The following is a 22,020-nucleotide window of genomic DNA, read 5'->3' on the forward strand; positions in this document are numbered from 1 at the left end:
CACCATTTGTCCCCCCTGTCCCTTCTTCCTCTTCCCCACCCCCTGCAATCACCACACTGTCACCTGTGTCCACGAATTTTTTTCTCTTTCTAAAATATAAGCCTCCTTCTAAACCAGAAGCAAACCGTGATGCGTGCAATCGAGTGCCACTGAGGCAGTTTCTGACGGTACTTGCCCCAGCCTCCTGCAGCTGTGGGAACAGGCCTGGCAAGGAGAGGCGGGGGTCCCAGGTGCGGGTGCCCCGGGCACTAGTTGCTAGAAGAGGTCCAACGTTAGGACATGGGGGCTGAATTGTGTCCCCGCAAAAAGACACATCGTGGTCCTGACCCCTAGGACCTCAGAATGTGCCCTTGTTTGGAAACAGGGTCTTCGCAAGATCAATCAAGTCAAAATGAGGTCATCTGAGATCCTGACCCAACATGTCTGGTGTCCTTAGAGCAAAGGGGAAGTCTGGGCACCAAGACAGACGCGGGAGAGCACCACGCGACGGTGATGGCAGCGATTAGGCTGATGCTCCCACAAGCCAAGGAATGCAGACATGGCCAGCATGCCCCCAGAAGCTAGAAGGTAAGGAACAGACTCTTGCCCCCAGCCCTCGGAAGGAAGGGACGTGCAGACACCTTGCACTCAGACGGCCCCTGCAGACCTCTGGGACAGTGCCTTTCTCTCCTGAGTCCCCCAGGCTCTGGGCCTGTTACAGCAGCCACAGCGAACAAACACGCCCATGGAACGAACATGCCCACAGCCGTGAGATCGAGGCCTCCCTTGTGACGTGCTGGAGAGGACGGCGGAGCAGGAGCTCGGGGGCCAGGACCTCACAGGGTGCAGATTCTTCCTCCCTCCCACCCCTCCACCACTCGGGCCTGCTCCTCCTCCCTTTCCCTTCCTTCCCTACTTTCAGCCTGTGTGAGGAGCCCAGTAAGGGAGAAGAGCCAGAGCCGCAGTTGAGATCTCCCTCCCCTTTGCACCTCCCCTCTGCACCGGCCGTGGGAGCTGGGGGTGCACCGCTGTCAGGGCCCCTGGCACAGGGCAGAGGGACTACAGACAAGTGGAACGAGGACCTGAAGAACCATGAGCCCAATGGCTGGAGGAAGAGTGGCCACCAACACATCGGAGAGCCAGGAAGAGGACCCCAGTTCTGGAGAGAAGGCTAGGAAAGAAGAGTACTGGTAAAAAAGTTGTTTTGGACACTGTAAACAGGATAATTTATTCAAAAGACATAATCTGGGCTCTTTGGCATCAGTAACTAGGTATTTAAGGTAGAAATAAAATAACAGGATTTGTGAAAATTATTCATAACTGCCTTTTGAAATTTTTTTCTAATCATACAAATAATGGCATAAGGCTTTAAATGACCAAATTACAAAAATTATGTTTCATGCAGATATCAAGATTATAAATACAAAGTGTAGATCAATGGTTTAAGAAACATCAACTAGTCACATAACTGTAAGATCTATTAGGCAGCTAAGTGACATCATAAACAGAGGGGTCATCGGGTATCTTACCAGAAACAGGTGACAAGGAAAACCATGTACATATTCTATACTCATCTGGTTAGGGAAAACGCATCTTGTTTTTTCCCCACTCTATCTCCCTATACATAACAAATTCACGTCTAGTAACTTTCTGCTTTAATTTAAACAAGTAGGGGTCACTGGTACCCAGAATGGCAATGGGCTCCTTAACCTGATGAACAGAGGTGTATTGTGATCTCAAATTTCAACAAGAGAAAAACAACTTCGAGCCTCCATCGGGATCGTAAACAGAGAACCTAGAAGGAGGAATGCTTGTGACAAGAAACATGGGCGAAACAGAAACACGAGTAGCCGTCTATTCCGATCGGGTGGAACACCTCACTCATTATCAGGGGCAACAGATCTTACCGGCAGAGAGACCCTCTGTTACAGTGTGTTTCTACAATTGCCTTCTGGGCTTTAATCTGAAGTATGTGTGTGCTTAATTTCAATCATGAAGCGTGAATGACTCTTAGTGAAAGGAGATTTGTAGAGTGTTTGGGGTCACCAAACTTAAGCTGTTTACACAGCACTCACAACCATTTTAGTTTTCATTCTAAAACTTAACGCCAAATCGACAACATGGGTGCCTCCGTGATACTGACACCAGGAGACTCCACTTTCCCCTACACTGTACTCACAGGTCCAGCTACCGAAGGAAGGAAACAGAGATCCCTGAGCCCAACTTTTAAAAGGCTATCGGGGACCTGGAATGGTTTATAATGGACTCAACATCTAAACACCAGAAAAAAAGTAACACCAAGAAAAGTTCAGACACTTTGCCCAGGTTAGTACTTGGGTGGACTGTAATTGAAGAGATAGCCTGAAAATAGCCCATTAGAACAGATTTCAACAGATTATTTATATACTAAAACAAAGGGTAACTGCTGGTGTTTGTCTTTTTTTTGGTGTGCTTTTGATGCTGGAAAAGTCAGCAGGTAAGGAAAAAAAGTCTTGAAATAGAAGAACAAAGTTGGGGGCCCCACACTTAAGCGATTTCAAACTTCCTAGAAGGCTGTTGTAATTAAGGCACAGTGGTACTGGCTGAGGAAAAGACCAATAGGGATCAATGGAAGAGAACCCAGAGTCCAGAAACAAACCCTCGCTTTTACAGTCAATTGATTTTGACAAGGCTGCTGAGACAATTCAGCTGGGGAAACGGTAAGTCTTTGTAACAGATGGTCCCGGACACCCAAGTCTAGGCAAAAGGATCAGGATGAGCCGCTCCCTTCCTCCACCCGCCAAATGAACTAGGGGAGCTGTTCACTCAGAGCAGAGACACTGGAGAGATGGAGAGACGAGCTGTGGAGCGGGCTCGTCCTCAGGCACGAAGGGTGAGTGGGCACGGGTTCCCATGGCAGTGATGCTGTGTGAAACTAGTAGCATGGCTTATGCTCCTGGCCTCGCTGTGTGCTCATTGGTTAAATGTGGTGGAGGTGAGGAAATGAGCGGAAGTATGGATGGTGCTCCTGAACGATGACCTGTATGGACACGCGGAGGAGGGGGCAGGGAAGGCCGAGTCGCACGGGGTCTGCAAGGACTGGTTCCCCAGCCCTCAGAGGCAGGGAGAGAAGACGGAACCGGCACCACGGCGTCAGCCATGGACAGACGGCACATGGATGTCTAACCCCAGCCAGTGGCCAGAGCCGGGTCAGGAGTAACGTTGACATCGCTTACTGAGAGCCGGAACATGAATACAGTAGCAAAGTGCACTGTAGCCACGCCCCTAACACGGGAGCTGAATCCAAACTGATGGTGGAGCTGAAACACTAAGAAGGGAAAATGCTGGGGCAGCTTCTGGGTGGAGGGAAGGAGTCAGCAAGAATATTCACAGGGAAGGTGAAGGTCACATCAACACTAAGTCTTGAGGACTGACTAGAGAGAAGATATTCTCGGCATGGAGAATATATGATAAGGGCTAGAGTAGTCAGAAAATGATAAACCTTCTCCAAAGAGGCAGAGAGAAGGGAAACAGATTATTCAAGCAGCGTGAGGCGTTGGGCACCACCAGCCACCACTGAGGATTTTGAGGGCTCCAGTGACTGGGTCGGATGAGGGCTGCCCCCCTCACCTCTCACTTTGGACATTGCATGACACCTGGGGCACGTGACTGTTCCAACAACAGATGTGCTGTTGCCTGCCATTCAGGTTCAGGGTCAAGGGGATCTGGAGGAAAGGCCACCCCCGACAGCAGGCATCTTGCCCATCCCTTTCAAGGAAGTCCTCCCTCATCCTCAGCTGGTGATGTGAGCTAATGTTTGTGGACAGGCCCAAGTGAGCATCTCCAGTGAGCTCAGGAAGTGGTTTCCCATCTCGGTTCTTCCTCGGGAATCAGGCTTCCACATGATTTCAAAGTAGGTAAATTAACTCAAAAGCGGCACTGGAGAGGAACACCTGATAACTCAGAGCATTAGCCTACATGGATCTAAGTGTTAAGCCCCAAACTGTTTCAGACAGACGGCTCAGTTCTAATCCTCCAGGTGAAGGCACCTTATTTGAGTTCACGAGGTTTCCCCGTTGTCTAGTGGATGCCTCATCCCCCGACCACCCACCGCCCCCTGCCAGGTCATGCTGTTTGTCTTCCCAGTTACACTGACTCCTAACCCCCACCCTAATCCCGGACCTCATTATTCACTTGTAAAATCGTCTGCCCAGTCCTTAGTGGGCGACACCACTGCATAGAGGCTTTGAAGTCACTTTGGTGAGGAGGAGAAACCACACTTTTTTGGTGGCGATCCCTGGATACTGCTGCCTTTCACCAAGGGAGCTGATTGGAGAAAATAGCCAATGACTTTAAATTGATACCAATCTTCTTTCCTAATGAGGTGGGAACTACTATTTTGTCTGTTTTCTGAAATCACAGACGAGATTCCCCCCAAACCGCACTATTACCTGTTTCAAGCAAACACACTTGAAATCAGGAAGGAGCCCATAAACTGGGCGCCGAGCAACCGAACGATTCTCCGAATTAGAAAGGTTCTGTTGTCTTGGTCCCAGCGCACTGTGTAAAACAGCACCTACGGGTGTTTGCTCACTGTAGAAATGAAAGGGATGTCATACACGTTACAGACAGTTTAAAGAGAAATGGCAAAAACACTCACAGGCACGAAGCAATCTACTATGATAATAAACCATCAAAATGACAAAAAAAAATCTAGGGTAATGGTGAGATGGGAAGGAGCCAAAAAATTATCTGAAAAACTGCAATTAGGACCAGATGGCATTCACCGGGGACTTCAAAGTTAACCGAGCTACGCAGGGAAGATGCAGTTTACGTGGAAGGGAAGTGCTGCCCCAGAAGACGAATACCTCGGAAAGCTGCTGGAGGATGACCCTGGACTTACAGTTGCAACAAACTAGCATGAAGCGTTTGCAGTGGTTATGTATGGAGGTTTTCAGAAAGAGAAAAAATACAGCAACACACCAGCATTTCCCCTGTCTGGTTTATCAGACTATACGTCAGCCCAATTAACACACCAGCATTTGAAAATAGTTTGTCACACACACACACAATTTTAAAGACACACAATCACTCTCCCTCACAAATGATGTGGGCCCCTCTCTGAAAATTCATAGATCAGCACAAAATCTGGAGCTTCATGAAGAGTGCCTGGTAAAACCTGCCATGGATCGAAGTAAAAATACTGAGTTTCAGGGGTATATGGCCACTTTTGATTACGGAAAAGGTATCAACTATGAAATTTGTGAGAAATAATTAAGAAAAATGTACATGTAAAAATGCACTTCCATCTAAAAAATAAGACATAAAAGTGCAGATTTGCACCTGACAAAGTCCAGTGAGCACTTGCAGACAGGCGTAACTGCCCACCTGTGCCGCTTTGTGTCTCCTCCCTCCCTCCTTGCAGCCCCCTGCAGCAAGGGCTGCAAGGAGGGAGGAAGGAAGGGCCTCAGGCAGACCTCAGGGCCAGCAGACTGCATCAGTGGGCTGGCCACGAGGGGTCCTGGAGGAGCTGTGCTCCCCGTGGGGCTCTCCTGCGGGCAGGGCGAAGTCCCAGCTGGTGTGGGAGCTGGAGGCTCAGAGCGGCTGGCATGTGGAGGAGGACTCAGTGTGCATCCAGTCCGGACGCATGAGGAGCACGCTCTGTCCACCAGAGAGCGACCCCCACTACCACCCCCACGTTAGGACCATGTCTACCCAGAAGTCTGATGCCCACCACTCCCTGCCTGAAACATGCCCACCGTGTCGGAGACAGCCCACAAGCCCCTTCTTCAAGCTGCTCTCACCTGCTTCCCTAACCCTGTCTCCGGCCCGGCACCCCCCCCAACCCCCCCCTCCGTATTTGAGGCTTTGACAATGTGTGGGCGTGGGCCAGCTTGGAGCCTTTCCTCCTGTGGCTCCTCTGCTGAGAAGGCCTGCCCTGCCCAGGGGTGCTCCCCGTGGTCCGCCCCGACCTCCCAGGCAGGCCAGTAGCCCAGGGTCCGGCTGCCTGGCTGCCTCAGTGCCCTCCTTTCACGAGTTCATCTCTGCTACCAGACTCGTGGCTCCTCAGTGCAGCAACTCTGGTACCTTTTGGTGCCCTCGGGCCCTGGCACGTAGTTACTGCCCAATAAAGACTTGCTGAAACCGAAGAGCCTGAGGTCACAGTGCCCTTTCTGATCTCCATGCAGAAGTGTCTGTGTGCTCTCTTGCTTTCAGCCAGGGAGGCCCTATTCACCCAGGCCAGTGGCTCCTGGAGACTCACCTGTGGACCCCCGCCTCCACAGGAATGAGGGCTGCGCGATGGGCACTGCCTCAGCACCCCGGAGATGGGCCCCGGAGCTCGTCTTTTATTCCATCTCCTTCCCTCTGGAGCCCGAAGCTCTAGGCAGAGCTTCTGAAATGTCCCTGGGTGGCGCCTGGCTCCCGTGCTGCCTGGTGTCCTGACGTGGCTGGAACTCCAGGCTCAGGGGCCGGGCAGCCGCTCGCCAGCCCGCTGGGGTCTCTCCCACGAAGCTGACTATAAACACCCTTTCCAAGAAAACAGTTCCTCTCCTCCTTTACTCAGAGCTTCACCTAGTTATTGGTCAGTGTATTGCTTCACTCAAAAAAGAAGCTGTGTCGTGGCAGTTTGAAACTTTTCCCAAAGTGGCACCCCAAGCCACTTACAGATCAAATATTCTATAAACATTTAGATTAAATGATAAGTGACTGGCAGCTTAAAGGGGGAAGAGGCTGGTCATATAATTTATTGCACAGTCAGGATAGAAAGCCACAGATAGGTAAGTCTAAGGGCGGTCGCTTCATGCAGGATATTAACACACCACGGGTTAATTTATATAACCCTTTCCATTCTATAAAGTCATCTCCTAGACACCTCGCTGCTGCCCTGCAAGGCAGGAAAGAGGACGAGTTCTGTCTTAGCTGTGAGACAACCAAAGCCCAGGGGGTGGGTTTATCTAAGGTCACGCAGCTACTATGGGAAGCGCAATCTTCTGTCCACAAGGTCAGTGTCCCGCGTACTACATTACGCTCAGTCTGGGGACAAGCCCAAATTTCGGGGGCTGTGGGCTCACAGGACAACCCCGCAGCTCTCGGTCAACAAGCAGAAGGACTGGCGTGTCCTGTGCACGATCCGAGCACCTGAGACAGCGAAAGGAAAGCAGGAAGTGACGGTGAGGAAAAGCCCCGGAATAAAAGGACTACCCGTTTTAATACGCCCTGTCCAGGGCCTCAGTGGGAACTTTCTAGAGTTTCAGATGCAGGAGAACAATCAGCTATGGAGAGTTTAAAAAGACAAAGAGACAAAGAAAAAGACAGGACCCCTCCCCGCCCCACTCATGTAAAAGCACACACTCACCCACGTGCACACCCCTTGGCCAGACCTGACACATGGCTACATCTGGAAATAAGGGAATGGCTTTAATACACGGAGTGGGTTGAATGGGGACCACAAGCCAAGGAATGCCCAGCACCACTAGGAGCTGGGAGGGCAGGGAAGGTCCTCCCCTGGAGCTCATGGAGGGGGGTGGCCGTGCTGACAGCTTGACTTTGGATTTCCGGCCTTCAGGACGGTGAGAGTAAGCTTCTGTTGTTTGAAGCCGCCCAGCCTGTGGGACTGTTATGGGCAGCCTCTGGAAGCAAATACAGACACATTAGTTGCACTATTATAATGAATGAAATGTCTCTCTCCACAGCAAGTGACAGGTTCTTCCAGATAAGTGTACAGTCTGTGATGAAGGCTGCAGAGGAGTGCGGAGCTCATCCAAGTAGGGCTGAGGGATGGCTTCACACAAAAAGGTGGGGGACATTTAGGCTGAGGTTTGAACTATGAATAAGACTTAACCAGCAAGAAAAAGGAAGGACAACTCTTTTTAATGAGGGCTACAGTATTTTACAAAGTGTAACTTATGAAGGATATAAGTTAAAAAAAAATGCTGCCCATATTATATGAAAATATTTTGGAGTTTCCACAAGTATGTGTGAATTTCACAGCTGGTCTAAGATCAGCTAATGTCAACAGCATTACAATTGTTTTTGATAACTACCCATAAATAAGATACATTCAGAATCTAACTCACTAATGTATTGTTACAATTTCAGGGACGCAGGGACAGGTGAGAAGACAAAGAGCCTGCTTGTCTAAATCAGTCTACTTTGAGATCACATATTTTATTTTTAATTGAGGTGACATTATATAAGGTTTATAACATTATATAAGTTTCAAGTGTACATTATAATCTGACATCTGTATACACTATTGCGTGCTCGTCACCCAAAGTCTAGTGCACCTGTCACCGCACAATTGACCCCGGTACCCACTTCACCCTCCTCCACCCCCCTCCCTTCCAGTAACCACCAATCTCTTGTCCGTGTCTATGAGTTTGTTCTCGTTTTGTTTGTTTCTCTTTTTCTTCATTTTATATTCCACTTATGAGTGAAATCATACCATTTTTACCGTCTTCAGTCTGACTGAGTTCACTTAGCATAATACCCTCAGGTCCACCCATGTTACCGTCCCAATGACGGTATTTCATCTTTTTATGTGAAGTAGTATAACATCGCGGATTCACATACATCATATCTTCTTTGGCCACTCCTCGGTCACCGGACGCTTAGGATGCTTCCATAATACCCTGGCTATTGTGAATATGCTGCAGTGGACATGGGGGTGCAGATGCGCTTCGAGTTAGTGTTCTCACAGGCTTTGGGTATGTACCCAGAAGTGGAACAGCTGGATCATAGGGCAGTTCTAGTCCTAACTTCTTGAGAAACCTCCATGCCCTTTTCCACAGTGGCTGCACCAATTCACAACCCCACCCTCGGTGCATGAGGGTTCCCCTTTCTCCACATCCTCTCCAACACTTGTGATTTCTTGTATTTTTGACAATAGCTATTCCAACAGTAAAACCACATTTAATGTGAGAATCCCAAAGAATCGGAGACCGGACGGTGGGCTCTGAACCCCGGTGACCAGGAGTGAGTAACAACGGTCCCACCAATCATTTCTACGCGGCCTGAACAAACCTTCGCTAAGGAACCCTCTGCATCACAGGAGCTGCAGATGCTACATCAAAGAGATGCCTGGGTTTATCATTTCATTGATACACAGTCGCTCAGAAACACTGACATTTCTGACAACGACGCCACACACAGGCAATTAGAACCCACATTCCTGAGCCCGATGAAAGCTAATAGAAGAATGTGAATTAAATTTTGATAACCCTAAATAATGCATGAAACAGCTAGGGTAACCCGACTGGCACAGGCTCGAGTGCCCTGGAGCAGTCGGCCGGAAGCTGGATACTCAGGAACAATGTCCCTTTTTGTTGTTCAGTTTTCAAATCAAAAGACACTGATTCGAAGAGCAAATTTCTCCTACTTACTAAAGTACTAGGTTTGTTTATATGAATATTTATTTCAATGTTACCTTGGGCATTTTCAAAAGAACTCTGGCTTTCTGGACAAAACGGGGCAGGGGGGCGGGCGTGCAACTTGGAGGATATCCCATCTCCCTGAGGCAGAACAAACAGTGACGTCTGCTGTTTTCACCCCGAGCTGAAACAGGAGCGCTCTAATGCCGAGACAATGGTTACTGTGACAGTCACAGGGTGGCCAGTCTCTTCTTGAAGGTGCTTACAGGTGGAATTGCTTGGACCGGCTCTGCTCTTGATAAACACGGTCTGTTTCAGGGGAAGACAATTTCCATGGAACACTTGCAGCCCATAAAACGTTAATGGGGGTGATTTGAGAAAAAGGTAGTGTAGTCGAATAGTTTGGAAACTGCAATTTAATATGAATCTCTAGGACATTCACAAAAATCAGCATACTGAAGTCCTGGATTAAAGTACTGAAGTAAGGAAGTTATGCAACTTTATTTAACCCAGTGTTTGAAAATTATTTGATCATGAAATCCCCTTTGTGTGAGAAGACATTATAACACTTTTCTGTCCTTTAATTCTACGGAGTCCTGGAGTACCGCCCTGAAAACCACCGACAGCTTACTAAATGTGTATCAGCCCACCTACTTCAATCACAGAGGTGAACAAGAACAACGAGAACCCCGCTTCTATGAAGAGGCCTCAAAGCATGACAGCAAAGACCTGAATTCTGTTCAGTCCACGGCTTAAAGTTTTCATTCCTTCAGGTTCTCAGAACATGTACATTTGAATGGCTGCAGGTATTCTGGGTTTCCTGGATTGAAAGGGAAATAGGATTGGGCTCGATAGAAAGAACTGTAACTACGGATACCTAAGAATATCATATTGACAGGAGGGAAATTAACATTATAATTTAATCTGTCCTCTCAATAAACTCTAAAGTGTTTCAAAAGGAAAAAGATCAAGAACAGAAATCTTTCTCCGAGGCCTCAAATCCCACGTAGTCTAGGGGTCATGAAAAAGGAAGGGTGTTATCACTTTATACTTGAGAATCCCATTGCGACTGGCCGATTGTGCAGGACTAATGAGCTCAGGGTCAGGAGTTCAGCGGCCACGTGGGCAAGTGTAATGAGCTGCCTGGAGCTAAGCCCAGGCCACTGTGGCCAGTCAGCCTGGCAGGGGTCCCCACGCCCACCGGTGGTCTGGCTCTGCCCCAGGAGGGGGCCACCTCAAGCCAGTGGCTCTGCATCAACCCAGTCTTCTTGGCCCCATCTCCACCCGGGTCCCAGAGGCGAGTCACTGGGTGTGTGACTGAGTCCTTGGAACGAAGCCTCATTTGTATTCCTTTGCTAGTTAGTACCTGAGCCCGTGATGTGTTGCCTCGAGTCCGTAAGCTCTCTGATGTCACACCTCTCCCAGACCCACATTCCTCTGAACTTGAGTCTCCAAGCTTTTCAAGGACTCGGGTCCTGTCCCTAAAGTCCAGTTTACCTGCAGTTGTGTTCCCACTGCTGACAAAGTCTCTCCCTGACCACACCTGAGTCAGGCTAACCATTTTTATGACCAGGCCTTGCCAGACCTGCGCAGCCCAGTCGCAGCAAGAATCCTTGCTTTGGCGAATACCCATGCCTCCTGACTCAACGGCCCCTCCTCAGCACGCCACCACCTGATTCGACTGGGATCTTGCTAGCCTCCTCCTTCCAGCCTTCGAGCCCTAGTCGGCCTGGTCAGGGTCTGACGTGTGAGACCCTATGGGCCAGCTCCAATCTGCAAAGCTCCCGCTTTCCTACCCTTCTCTCCAGGCAGAGGGGCTGCCTCGTGCCGGCTGTGCAGGCCCTCAGTTTCTCTGTTGCTTCTGCCCCTCCTCGGCCTGTGTGGTGTTGCCTCATTTCTGCACGGCCAAACCCTACTCAACTTGCCTGGGCCCACTGGCTGGGCATAATCTCTTCCTTCCCTTCCTCAAGTTTTATTAGCTTTTTGTTTACCTTCCTGCTCTATTTCCCCCACGTACTATGGCTATTCTTAAAACATCCTTGCCACACAAGTTTCTCTCTCTCTCTCTCTCTAACTACGTGGCACAGACTGATTGGTTGGTGGGTTGGTTGTGCACACAGGATCTCTTGCCCAACTCTGTCTTGATCACTTGATGCTCCTCAATACTTCCTACCTTGTCAGACAGTTACTCCCTGGGCGGCGAGACCGACCACGTTTTCATCTTTATGGTCCTCGGCAGGGGACGCGCAGAGCAGGTGGTTAACGACAGGTTCTGAAAGAACTAAGTCTTGGTCCTACCGATGGTCCTCTTGGATCTGCACTGTTTACTGAAGAAAGGAAAGGAGAGGGAACGGGTCGGGCGGGAGACCCGGGAATGGTCGGTCCACACTCTCTCAGGTTAAGAGGCCCTAGCAGTCGTCTGCTGCTGTGACTCTCCACCAGGTTTCTAACTCTACGTCCCTGATTAATGACGCCCCCACTGCAACTAATTCCTAAAGCACCCCCAGATGTATGTTTTTCTTTTTACACAGACTCTGTGATATGAATGCTGTGGGCTCCCCAAGTTCACTTTCTTTTATTGATATTGGGGAAATGCAGTCAAAAGGATGTTAATGTAAGTGAATTCTCTCCTTGACAAACCAGGTAATCTTACCACATGTGTAAATAACTTCTCTAAAATCACAGTCAGTCAGAAGCCCAAGTGAGATCAAACCCAAGTGAGATCAAACCCAGATAAAAAACCCCGAGCAACGCGCCGGAAAAGCAGCCACGAGAGCAGGAGGTCATTAGTGTTGCGTCTCCTCCTGGGTGCACCGGGTACAGAGCTTTCAGAAGTCGGCCATCAGCTGGTGTGTAAGAAGCCCCAACAAGCTTTCAGGCTCTCCTTTCTCCCCCTCTCCCTCCCCCGGTGGGAATCAGCTGTTTGGTGCTAAAGCAAAGACTGATGTTGTTACTGTTGAGCAACAGTCACTGCTATTAATTGCTTTATAATGGTAATTACGATTAGTGGATACAAGGTATTTTCTTTTCTAATTGGCTATTACTGGTGAATAGCAGCTTGTTATATAACAGGAAATTGTGTTAAAAAAATAACCACAATTACAATTCTGAGGGCTTCCTCTTAAAAAACAAATCTAAATCTTTGGATAAAAACACTAACACAATTTAGGCCCTGTCCAGTCACTTGGGGAAGGGTTTACCTTTCCGTGAAGAAAAGGCTCGGAAGGAGGGCAGTGCTAGGGAAACCAGGAGACTGAGCGTGCATTTCCTGTCTGTTAAAAATAAACACATTTAAAAGCTGTGCTATGCTGGGCTCCTCAGTCAATGCATACGGATTACCGAGTCCAATGTGCCACTTCTTCCCACAGGGTGACACGGAGCCAGAGAGGACCCTCCGTTCAGCTCTGGTCAAACATGAATGCTGAGCCCAGGAGCCACACGGACAAGTCTTCAAGGGGAGGGCCAGGGGGCTCTCCTCGTGTCCTGTACAGCACCCAGCAGGGAGCAGATTCACAGTTGCCACCTCACCGACTTGAAATGCCATCCCAGCATGGCGCTGTCCCACAAGATGAGGCTGCGCAAGGCACGGGTGACAGCCCCATCCTGAGAGGGCCGACACGCTGCAACGCCAGCGGCATGCTGGATTCAGACTCTAGCGTGGGTCAGTCTGAAGTCACACCCAAACCTTTGTGGCAGCGGCGGCTGCAGCAGCTGTCATAAACAGTAGCAGTGAGGTTACAGGACTCTCTGGGGTCACGCAGGTTTTAACTGACGGTGATGTCTGAGCCAGTCTGTCCAATTCCAAAGACCACCTCGGCTCCTTGTGCTAACCCCTCATCACCGGTGTCACCCACCCCGACATTTCCACAGCGCTCAGGTGCACGGACCGCTTTCTCACAGCCCGTCTTGCTCAGCCTCCCACTGACGCGGGCCAGGCGACCAACCGCGGCATTTGCACGGTGGGATTGAGGCTCAGAGATGAAATTATTTTTCCCTAGTTCACACAGCTACAAAGCAGCAAATTCAAGATCAGCATCCAGGTTTCCTGACCCCTCGCCCAGCTTTTTCTTCCGCACGTTCTTACTCAATGTATTGCTTCATTTAAATTACTACACATGCAGACTATACTTTCAGGGATCATTTCTATAGTTCTCTAAATTACTACACATGGAGAAAGCCTAACAGTTTCCAACATTAGCTTGTACCACTTAAAATATTCTACCACTTCTTGATTGTTGACCCGCAATGAGAATAAAGCAAAGGTTTAATTCTAGAAAACTTTGCCTGGTCCCTGGAGCTAAAGATAGTACCTGAACTGTTAGTTATCTGACACGTCACGCCACTGGCCACAAAGAACCGGCTGAGACGTAAGCAGAGCAGACGTAAACTGGAATTGAACGCATCACAATTTCTGGGGAAAGCTGCCTCGCTTACCTTTGGACCTGTGAGGTAGATACGACACACCCGTTTCAGCGAGAAATGCAATTCTTTAAGGAACTGTGGGTGACATGCCAGCCCATTCAGAGTCTGGTGAGTGTCTTAAATAAACCGTAGCAGAGCTGAACCCTAACTTTGTGGCAGAGTTCTTCAGGAACAGCCAGTAGAAGCATATAAAGATTCTGTTGCTGGAGACGGCAGTTAACGTATGCTGCTTATTTCTACATGCCCACAGACCTATGTCTAGAAGAAAGCATAATTTTTTACATGAGTCTTATCAACATCACTATCAGTTATGAACGTGAACGAGCGGCCTCAGATTTTTCACGTCGGGAAGTGTGTGAGCCCGTGCTGTGGAGGGCGGCGCGAGGCTGCGCGGGACCGAAGATCTAAGTACACACGGTGGGACATGGGTGTGGTTCGGCACCTGAGACTGCAAGCCCCTCAAGTTCTTCGACAGAGACCTGCTCGCGAAGTGGACAGGGCACGTGCGGAAGGCCACGCTACGCTGTCATCCCACTGCTCATTTCGACAGTCGGCAGACAGATGGTCACTGACCGTCTCAGAGGGGACACTGAGGCTCGGAGGCTCGTCACCTGGCTGCGGCTGGGAAGTGCCCAGGATTTGGTCCTAAGTTGTTCTGACCTCAATGTGTACACGTGCTCCTTTCTCTATGCCATACTGCCTTTCTGTGGTAACCTGTGTATGGTTGAGCAAAGTCTGTTTCAGACATCGTGCAAGGGAGCTTAGAGGCATCATTGTAACAGTAAATAGGATTAAAGTTCTCTCATAGTTGCTGTGTGACCTTCTGCAAGCTACTCTTTGCACCAATTCCCTCAGGGCTGTTGTGAGGACACAGTGAAATAGGACTTGTAATAGTGTTTGATACAGTACTTGGCACCAGCTACTGCTCAACAAATGTCAGCTCCCACCAGCGTCATCATTATTACAATACCTCCTTTTTTAATATCCCCTCTTAATAGCCTACAAGCTGGGACTTGCTTACTTTTAAAGGGTTCTGCGGAGGAGGCCCCTCAGAGCCTCAAGCCAAAGCCACCAGACGAAGGTTCTCCAACTCTTTTCCTTTTGTGCTATCCTCTGGCCTGTACCCTGCAAGGCCATCCCAATGCGCAAGCCCACCCGAGCTTCTTGCTGACTCGGAGTGTGTGTGCCCGAGTGTGAGCTAGGGGCCGGTGTGAGGGGGAGGCGCTGGGGAGGAGTGAGAAGGGGTCTAGAAGAGACTATAAAAAGGCTTTCAGAGCGCATAGTTGCAATTCCAGTACGGAGCGCCAGCAGACACTCGGACAACCCCCAAATTCCATGAGTGCACACGAACCGAAGCAGCTATGAGAGCACATTCCTGAGCCTGCCCTGGGTTACACCGCCACTTACACGGCTTCCTGAGTGAACACGGAGTCCGGGGGCGGGCAGTTCAAGGAGGCCGATCTTTATATTAAAAGTGGCTAAAATTGATTGAGGTCCAGCCTTATAGACGGGAACACGCTGGGCTTTCATAAACACAGGAACTCTGCCAAGTAGGTGTTATAACTGTGTTTGCATCAATGTAGCAGTGCATGCCATGGGCTTACATCACACAGCTGCTGGATGGCAGAGCTAAAATTTAAATGCAGCTTTTCCGAGACAGTGTCTGCTCCTCTTCCCACCGTCCTGTCAGGCAGATGAGAGTGGACGTAAGCATTAATGCTGGAAATAAGACGATGCTGCGGAAAACTGGGTAACCACCAAGCAGGGCGGGAGGCTGACGTTCAGGTCTATGTAGCTGCTCATTCAGACCTGAAGTATTCTGTTAATTGTCACCTAAACAACACTAAAACTTCACTTTAAAAAAAGGCTGAAAACTATACTAAAATGCTAACTATGATCCCTCTGACAAAGTACCATCTTCATGAGGATATTCTGTATCACTTGGCACATAAAACTTTCAAAAACGAGTATCTGCTCAGTTTTTAATTCTATTTCAATTCCTCTGCTTTGAATGGCTGCCATTATAGGTTCTGGGTAAATTTCAAACAGATTCTAACCCCTGAGCTGGTACAGTTTGCTCCATGCAGCTCTGATCAGCCCTGAGTGTGTAAAAGTAAAAGAAGACAGCTCTGGCCCCCAAGAAGTTTGTGGTCTTCTGGGGTAGACAAAGCTGCCAACAGATCCCTGCAGCCTGAGAACATCAGCGTGATAACAGAGATGTGGGAGGAGGAGCAGGGTGACTGAAGGTTGGGCTGGAAGAGGAACTTAGAACCTGGGACGCCACGCCCAGAACTTGGACCTGAGTATACAACCGTAGAGCTGCACTGAAGACTTGGAGTGGGAGCCACGACTACGTTTTCATTTCCGCCCGTGAGTTAACGGAGGGCAAATGAGGTCAGTGAGACCCACAGGAAGGCTTTGTGACGGGCCAGGCTGGAGCCCAGTGCTGGTCAACGTTGATGAAACACTGACAGTTGGGACCCAGTTTTGGTCCCAAGAGCACCTTCTGGAGGGTGAGGGTTGCAAGGAATTCAGCAGGGGTGGGGAAGGGTTAGAAATAGAATAGTACCTAAAGAGCCACCCAGAAAGAACAGATTCAAAAGATTATTTCAGGTACAGGAAAATAAGACACGGTATCTGATCAGATTCGGGACCTGAGGGCAAGATAGGAATCAAAGATGCTCCAAGGTTTCTAACTAAGGCTTGATGCAATTCACTGAAAAAGGAACCACAAGACTGAGGCACTGACACCCCCTGCGGGCCCCTTTCTTCCAGGGACAGCACACAGGAGTTAATGAGGTCCCCAAGGCAAGGCATTACCAGGAGCATCACCTACTGGGCCAGCATTTGCAGGGGAGCAGCTGACTGTCAGAATATCACAACAGGGAGGGACAGACCTCACTCAAAAAGTGTCCTCAGCGCATGGTTAGTTACCAAACTACAGGTGCGCTACCTTACCGCCTCCTAATGAAAAAGAGCAGAAGAAAACTACCATAACACCTCCCGAGTGTGAGAAATGTTGAGTCCATTTACTATCTGTTCTTCGTTTAGGGGACAATATGAAATCCTAGTCACTGCTCAGACAGATGGGAAGCAGTGTCGTGCAGGGCCAGGGACCTTCCTGGAGAGGGCTGGAGCCTCAGAGGTTTGGCAACATGGGGAAGGCGCCGTGCCTGCCTGCACCCCACCCAGTGACGCGCGTGGTAGAGATCGTGCAGAATTGCAGGGGCTTCTGAGAAAAGACTCCCAGGCCCACCTGTCCCAGGGGATGAAACACATAGATTGACATTTTAATTAAAGCTGGAGATAACCTCTTTGAAAGGGCAGTTTTCAAAAAATTAATGATTTTATGGAAAAAGCATACTTGATAACTTAAATGGTTGCTTAACAAAAAATATGAATATACTTTCAAAGTCATTATTTCTGCCCCAAATTTTTATGTCTTTGCATGCTTGGAAAAGAATTGGATAAAGTCTCAGAATGATACATGGGCTATGAAGGGGATCTTTAAAGACCACTTTATAAGAACAACATAAAAATCAACCATTAAGCTCTCCCACTGACTTGTACAAATGAGTGAGGACACTGAGCAGTTCTGGGCCAGGCTGAGGGACTTTTCTATGTGACAGATGCTGCAAGTTCATTGCTGCTGCTCAGTACTTTTGCTGAAAACTGACTGGAATCTAAAGTTAAGGTCTCTATATCAGTTACTCAGTTCTATCTACTAGTCATTTAAACACTGGTCCTGGATTGGTCCCCTTCCAGCTGGTGAGGTCACGGGGAGAGGCCATGCTCACAGACACTGGTGGGAAGGTGCATTGATGCCTTGCATGGGGAAGACCCGACGTCTCCCAGAATTTTCAACATGTGTAACTTCTGACCCTGCAGTTTGTTGAGAAACACGCACGCAGTGGCCAAGATATGTACGTAAAGCTGTTCACTACGTCATTAATGAAAACCTAAAGCCCCACCATGTGCTCAGGAATGGTTCAAGTAAGGCACACCCACGTTATGGAGTAGAGTGGGAGCGGTCCTTTAAAGGAAGGAAGCAATAAGTGCACCAATAGGAAGAGTGTTTATAAGAGATCATCGGGAGAAGGAAGACTGTGGCTCTTTGATCTTACATGGAATGGTCTCTTTTCATTTTTAAAAACTCGAAGCCATTGAGCTGTGTGTCATTGAGGAATATGCCAGAACCCACACCAAACCACTGACGCTTGTTACTTTGGGACTGTGTGGTGGAGGAATTTTCATTTTGTACTTCACACACTTTTGAGCAGTTTGAAATGTTTATAATGAGAAATTTTATAATTTTAAAATAACTAATGATTTTTAATTGTTTTCCAATGTTTGTGAAAGGCATACCCTGTTTTTGTTTTTATGAGTTAATCTGGAGAAGGATTCCTTGAGGATTCCATTCTTGGATTGTAACCTGATAGCCCTCTGGAATTTGGGAAGAATCTGGGAAGCGTTAATAGTCTGTTACTATCACATTAATAACCGACTGTATGGCCAACTCAACGATGAACTGTGTAGGGTGTGGGTATAACTCAACATCTAACTGGGGAGCCAACAGAGATTTCTTTGGTAGAGGTACTGAAATAACTGCAGGGCCAGGTGGCTCCACTGATGGGAAGTAATTGCATTTTATCTCTGCACTGCTCAAAAATTGAAGACTAAATGTCAGTTTAAGGGCGAAAGCCCTAACAAGGAAAAAACAAAAAAAAACCCTCAACAAGGGCTGATAACCAAACTTAGGCCCCAAACCACGTCCATCATAAAAAGGTAACTCGCTATGCTAAATTACCTATCAGGGCCAAGAAGGGGCGGAGGGACGGACCAAAGGTTTAAGAATGGGGCTAGGAAACCTAAAGACATGCCCCCCCCGCAGTTCTCAAAGTTTGTGGTTTGATCTCTACAGTGGATGAGAGAACAACTTGGAAGTCAAATAGAGCCAAAGTTGCTGTGATTATCATAACCACCTTCAAATATTCTCTGAAGTCAGGAGTGCCGATTGCCACTTCCTTTCTTCTTTCCCTACGGTCCTCAGGCTCCACGTTAAATCCTAAGCCCCATGGGCAGTGGAAGAGCACTCCGGAGTCTGGGAGGGGCACACACACACCCCTCAGAGGCCGCTCCGGCCAGCCAACCACTAGGCGTATCTGCAGACTGGACAGCAGTGGCCAGTCTGCAAATGGGAATCAGCGCGAACCCCAGCAAATCTCTTCTCCCGAGGCCAGACCAAGCAAACAGAGGTGGAGGCGGGTGCCGGCGAAGAAAATGAGCTCTTAGCCCAGCGTGAGGACTACCCTCGAGCGAGCCTGATTTGACCCACACCCACTCCGCAGCGAAGCTGGGAGCTCCCAACGCCCAGGGAGCCTCAGTGGCTGCTCGGAAGGCCGTGCCATCCCGTGTTCTCTTCCCTCCCCAGACAGCCCGCATCAACTAGCCGCGACCGACCCGCCGGTACCTCTGGGCCCCACCGTGGCCCCCTCCCGCCCAGGTGATCTCAGAGAGGACAGGATCTTGGGTCCGCCCGCCGGCTGGCTGCATCCTGGCTCCGAGAGAAAGCAGAAAAAGCGCAGACCGCCTGCACCTCGGGGGCACCGTACTCACCCTCGTTACTGACAGCCCCGGCTCCGGGGCGATTGCAGTCATCGTCCTCCTCGCCTCGGGTAGCAGCACCCTGGGTCAAGGGAGCAGCCATGACCGCGCGGAGAGGAAAAGGGAGGGCCGCGGGGCGGGGCGGGTGCCGACAGGAACCAATGCAAACGCGACTGGAGGCGCACTCCCCATCCACGCGACACTTCCTCCCCGCCCCCGTCGTGCCGTCACACTCTGGACCAATAGGATGTGGTAAGAGAAACCTCAACCCCGCCCCTAGAATCTCCCGCCACGCCCCTTTCCGGGACGGGGGCCCCAGAACTACAATTCCCAGTGTGCCACGGGGACGCTGGGCGGGGAGGGCGGGAGCAGGCGCGGGCGGGCGGGGGTGCGCCGGAGAGTGCCCCGGCGTGTTCGCTCAGTTCAGTGAATCAGAACAATGACTACGCCGCCGGGTCCCTGTGAGCGCGTCGGAGGACTGTGAGCAACCGCCGCCGGGAGAGCGGCGGGCGGCGCAGCGTGGGCCGCGCGGTGTCAACGCCGGGCTCGGGAGCCCGCGGCGCAGACGAGCCTCCGCAGCCCGCGCGGAGCCGCCGGGCGCCCGCGCTGCAGCCGCTCCTCCGCAGCTGAGCATTGTTGTGAGCCGGGGAAGGGGCGCGGGGCCATCCCGCCCGGAGACCCGGGAGCCCTGCTTAGCCATGTGGATACCTACGGAGCACGAGAAATACGGCGTGGGTGAGTCTCCGCGGGGCCAACTTTTATTCCGCTCGGGTCGAGCGGGTGCGCATTTCGCGTCCTTGTCCCCGCGCTCCTAGCGCTCTGCCCGGCTGCAGTCGCCTCTTCCGTGCCGCGCGCCGCGGGGTCGGGCTTTGGGGAGGCAGCCCCAGGCCGAGGGGTGCGCGCCGGGGTCTCGCCCCCCACCGCCTTGGGGGGCTCGAGCTCCCAGGAGGCGGGGGGAGCGCGCGGAGCCGCCCGCTGCGGGCTCTGCCTGCGGAGTTTGGAGCGGCGACAGGGCGTGTGTGTCAAGTTGGAAGAGGAGGGTGGACGGCGTTTCTCTCCTTCCTTCGCCTGCTTCCCCACGACGGCTGTGGGCTGCGACGATCTCCCAGATTGGAGAGGGAGACAGGAACCACCGCGCAGAGAGAGCACCCCCAAAACAGAGGGAGGCGCAAAGCTTCCCCCTGGCTCGCGTCCTCCTCCCCGGAGTGCGGAATGTGGCCCCGCGCGCTGTGGCCGAGTGACAGCCCGAGCCGGCCGGAGCCTCCTCCCCCGCCTCCCTCCGGTCCCGGGGTTCGGGGCGCTGGGTCCCGGGGGGCGGGGGCGCTGGTACTTGTCAACATCGGGGCGGCTCCGCTCCGCTCTTTGGACGGGAACGGGCATTTCGCGATGTTTTCACTTCTGGCCGCCCTGTGGCCCGGAGCGAGCGCGGCGGGGGTGGTCCTGGGGGGACAGCTGTGGAGCGATGCTGGGCACAGGCTCGGGAAGCCTGGGTCTTCGAGGCGAGGACGCCGCTCGCCGGACGGGGTTACCCAGACCCTGGCGTTCGCAGGGAAAGGAACGGGGTAGCGCGCGCCGTTCTGTGCAAAGGTGAACAACAAAGGACATTAATGTTGACTGATGAATACAGGAGTCTCCCTTCCTTTCCCTCCCGTCGTTTCGGGCCGATTACAGTTCCCGTTTTTGTTGTTTGATTTCAGCCGGGTCGCCCCTTGGCAGTTACTCCTTTTAGGGTTGCGACTCTGACAAGCCCGCCGCAGACCGAGGCGATTAGAACGTCTCCGAAGATTTCACAGGGAGAAGGCATTATGGATTTAGCAGCGATCTGTATTGCTTCTAATGCCCTGTCCTGCCAGTGGGCTTTCTTTTTCTTTTCTTTTTTAAGAAATTGGGTACAGATGAAGCGATTTAGAAGATGGGCAGGTATTTGCTTACGTTCTAAATTCATTTGCCTGTAATTTAAAAAATCTGGAAAGCCTTTCCGGGGAGTCATAGGGGATTTTTTTCCGATCTTGCCTAGGTATGTAGGACTTCGGGCCGCCGAGAGGGCTGTGTGGTGGAACACAGTCATTTCCGAATTTTGCAGTAGCTTCCAGTCTGGATTGTGCCTGTTTTGAGCAAGACAATAGTTTGTCCCCGACCCACCTTTGGGAAGGAATTCCAGCTTCCTCTCTTTAGGCTGTAGGGAGTGGGCGCTGGAGGTTATTCCACCCCGCCCCTGCACCTTTTGGGGGGTAGATTAACTCTTGCTAGGAGAAGACATGGCCTTTGCTGAACTGCTGAGGAGGCGAAGTGTAGCCCCTTGTCCCTGGGTGTAACAATATAGGAAGCACAGACCCATTCAGCAGCACGGTCTCGCTTGGAACCCGTCCCAGATGCTGCTTTCTCCCCAGTGCTGAATTACACAGATTATAGCTGGGATTTATTTTTTTGATTTCTGTCCGTGCAGGGTCACAGGTGGGCAGCTGGTATTGATTAGCTCTGTTCTGGCCTTTCTTTACCAGCGTTGGGCAGAGGCTGCAAAGGCGCTGGGATTTCCTGACCGGCAGACCGGATGTGATCAGTGGAGTGTTTGGGGCTGCAGCGGACTCCCGCGTTGGGGTGGCTGTGGTTTGGCTGCAGAGCAGGGGCGGTGGCGTGGGGGGCGCGTGTTTGGGAAGAGCTGGCC

General features: G+C 50.7%; 2 protein-coding genes across 4 annotated transcripts in view; one reads left to right on the top strand and one right to left on the bottom strand.

Moving 5' to 3' along the window:
- ZNF277 (zinc finger protein 277) overlaps positions 1-19,484 on the bottom strand; it is a 76,107-nt gene extending 56,623 nt beyond the window's left edge. Inside the window, exon 1 of one of the 2 annotated variants that reach the window (XM_024563030.3) lies at positions 19,368-19,484. In XM_024563030.3, coding sequence (XP_024418798.2) covers positions 19,368-19,458 — 91 coding nt within the window. In that variant the 5' untranslated portion in view covers positions 19,459-19,484. The remainder of the gene's footprint in view (positions 1-19,367) is intronic. The other variant, XM_045197352.2, reaches the window with a different exon arrangement.
- Positions 19,485-19,766: 282 nt separating this feature from the next.
- Positions 19,767-22,020, top strand: part of DOCK4 (dedicator of cytokinesis 4) — a 318,642-nt gene continuing 316,388 nt past the window's right edge. For both annotated transcript variants that reach the window (XM_045197367.2, XM_045197368.2), the window contains exon 1: positions 19,767-20,090. In XM_045197367.2, coding sequence (XP_045053302.2) covers positions 20,054-20,090 — 37 coding nt within the window. In that variant the 5' untranslated portion in view covers positions 19,767-20,053. The remainder of the gene's footprint in view (positions 20,091-22,020) is intronic.

This window comes from Desmodus rotundus, chromosome 6 (genome assembly GCF_022682495.2).
Source record: "Desmodus rotundus isolate HL8 chromosome 6, HLdesRot8A.1, whole genome shotgun sequence".
NCBI lineage: Eukaryota > Metazoa > Chordata > Mammalia > Chiroptera > Phyllostomidae > Desmodus > Desmodus rotundus.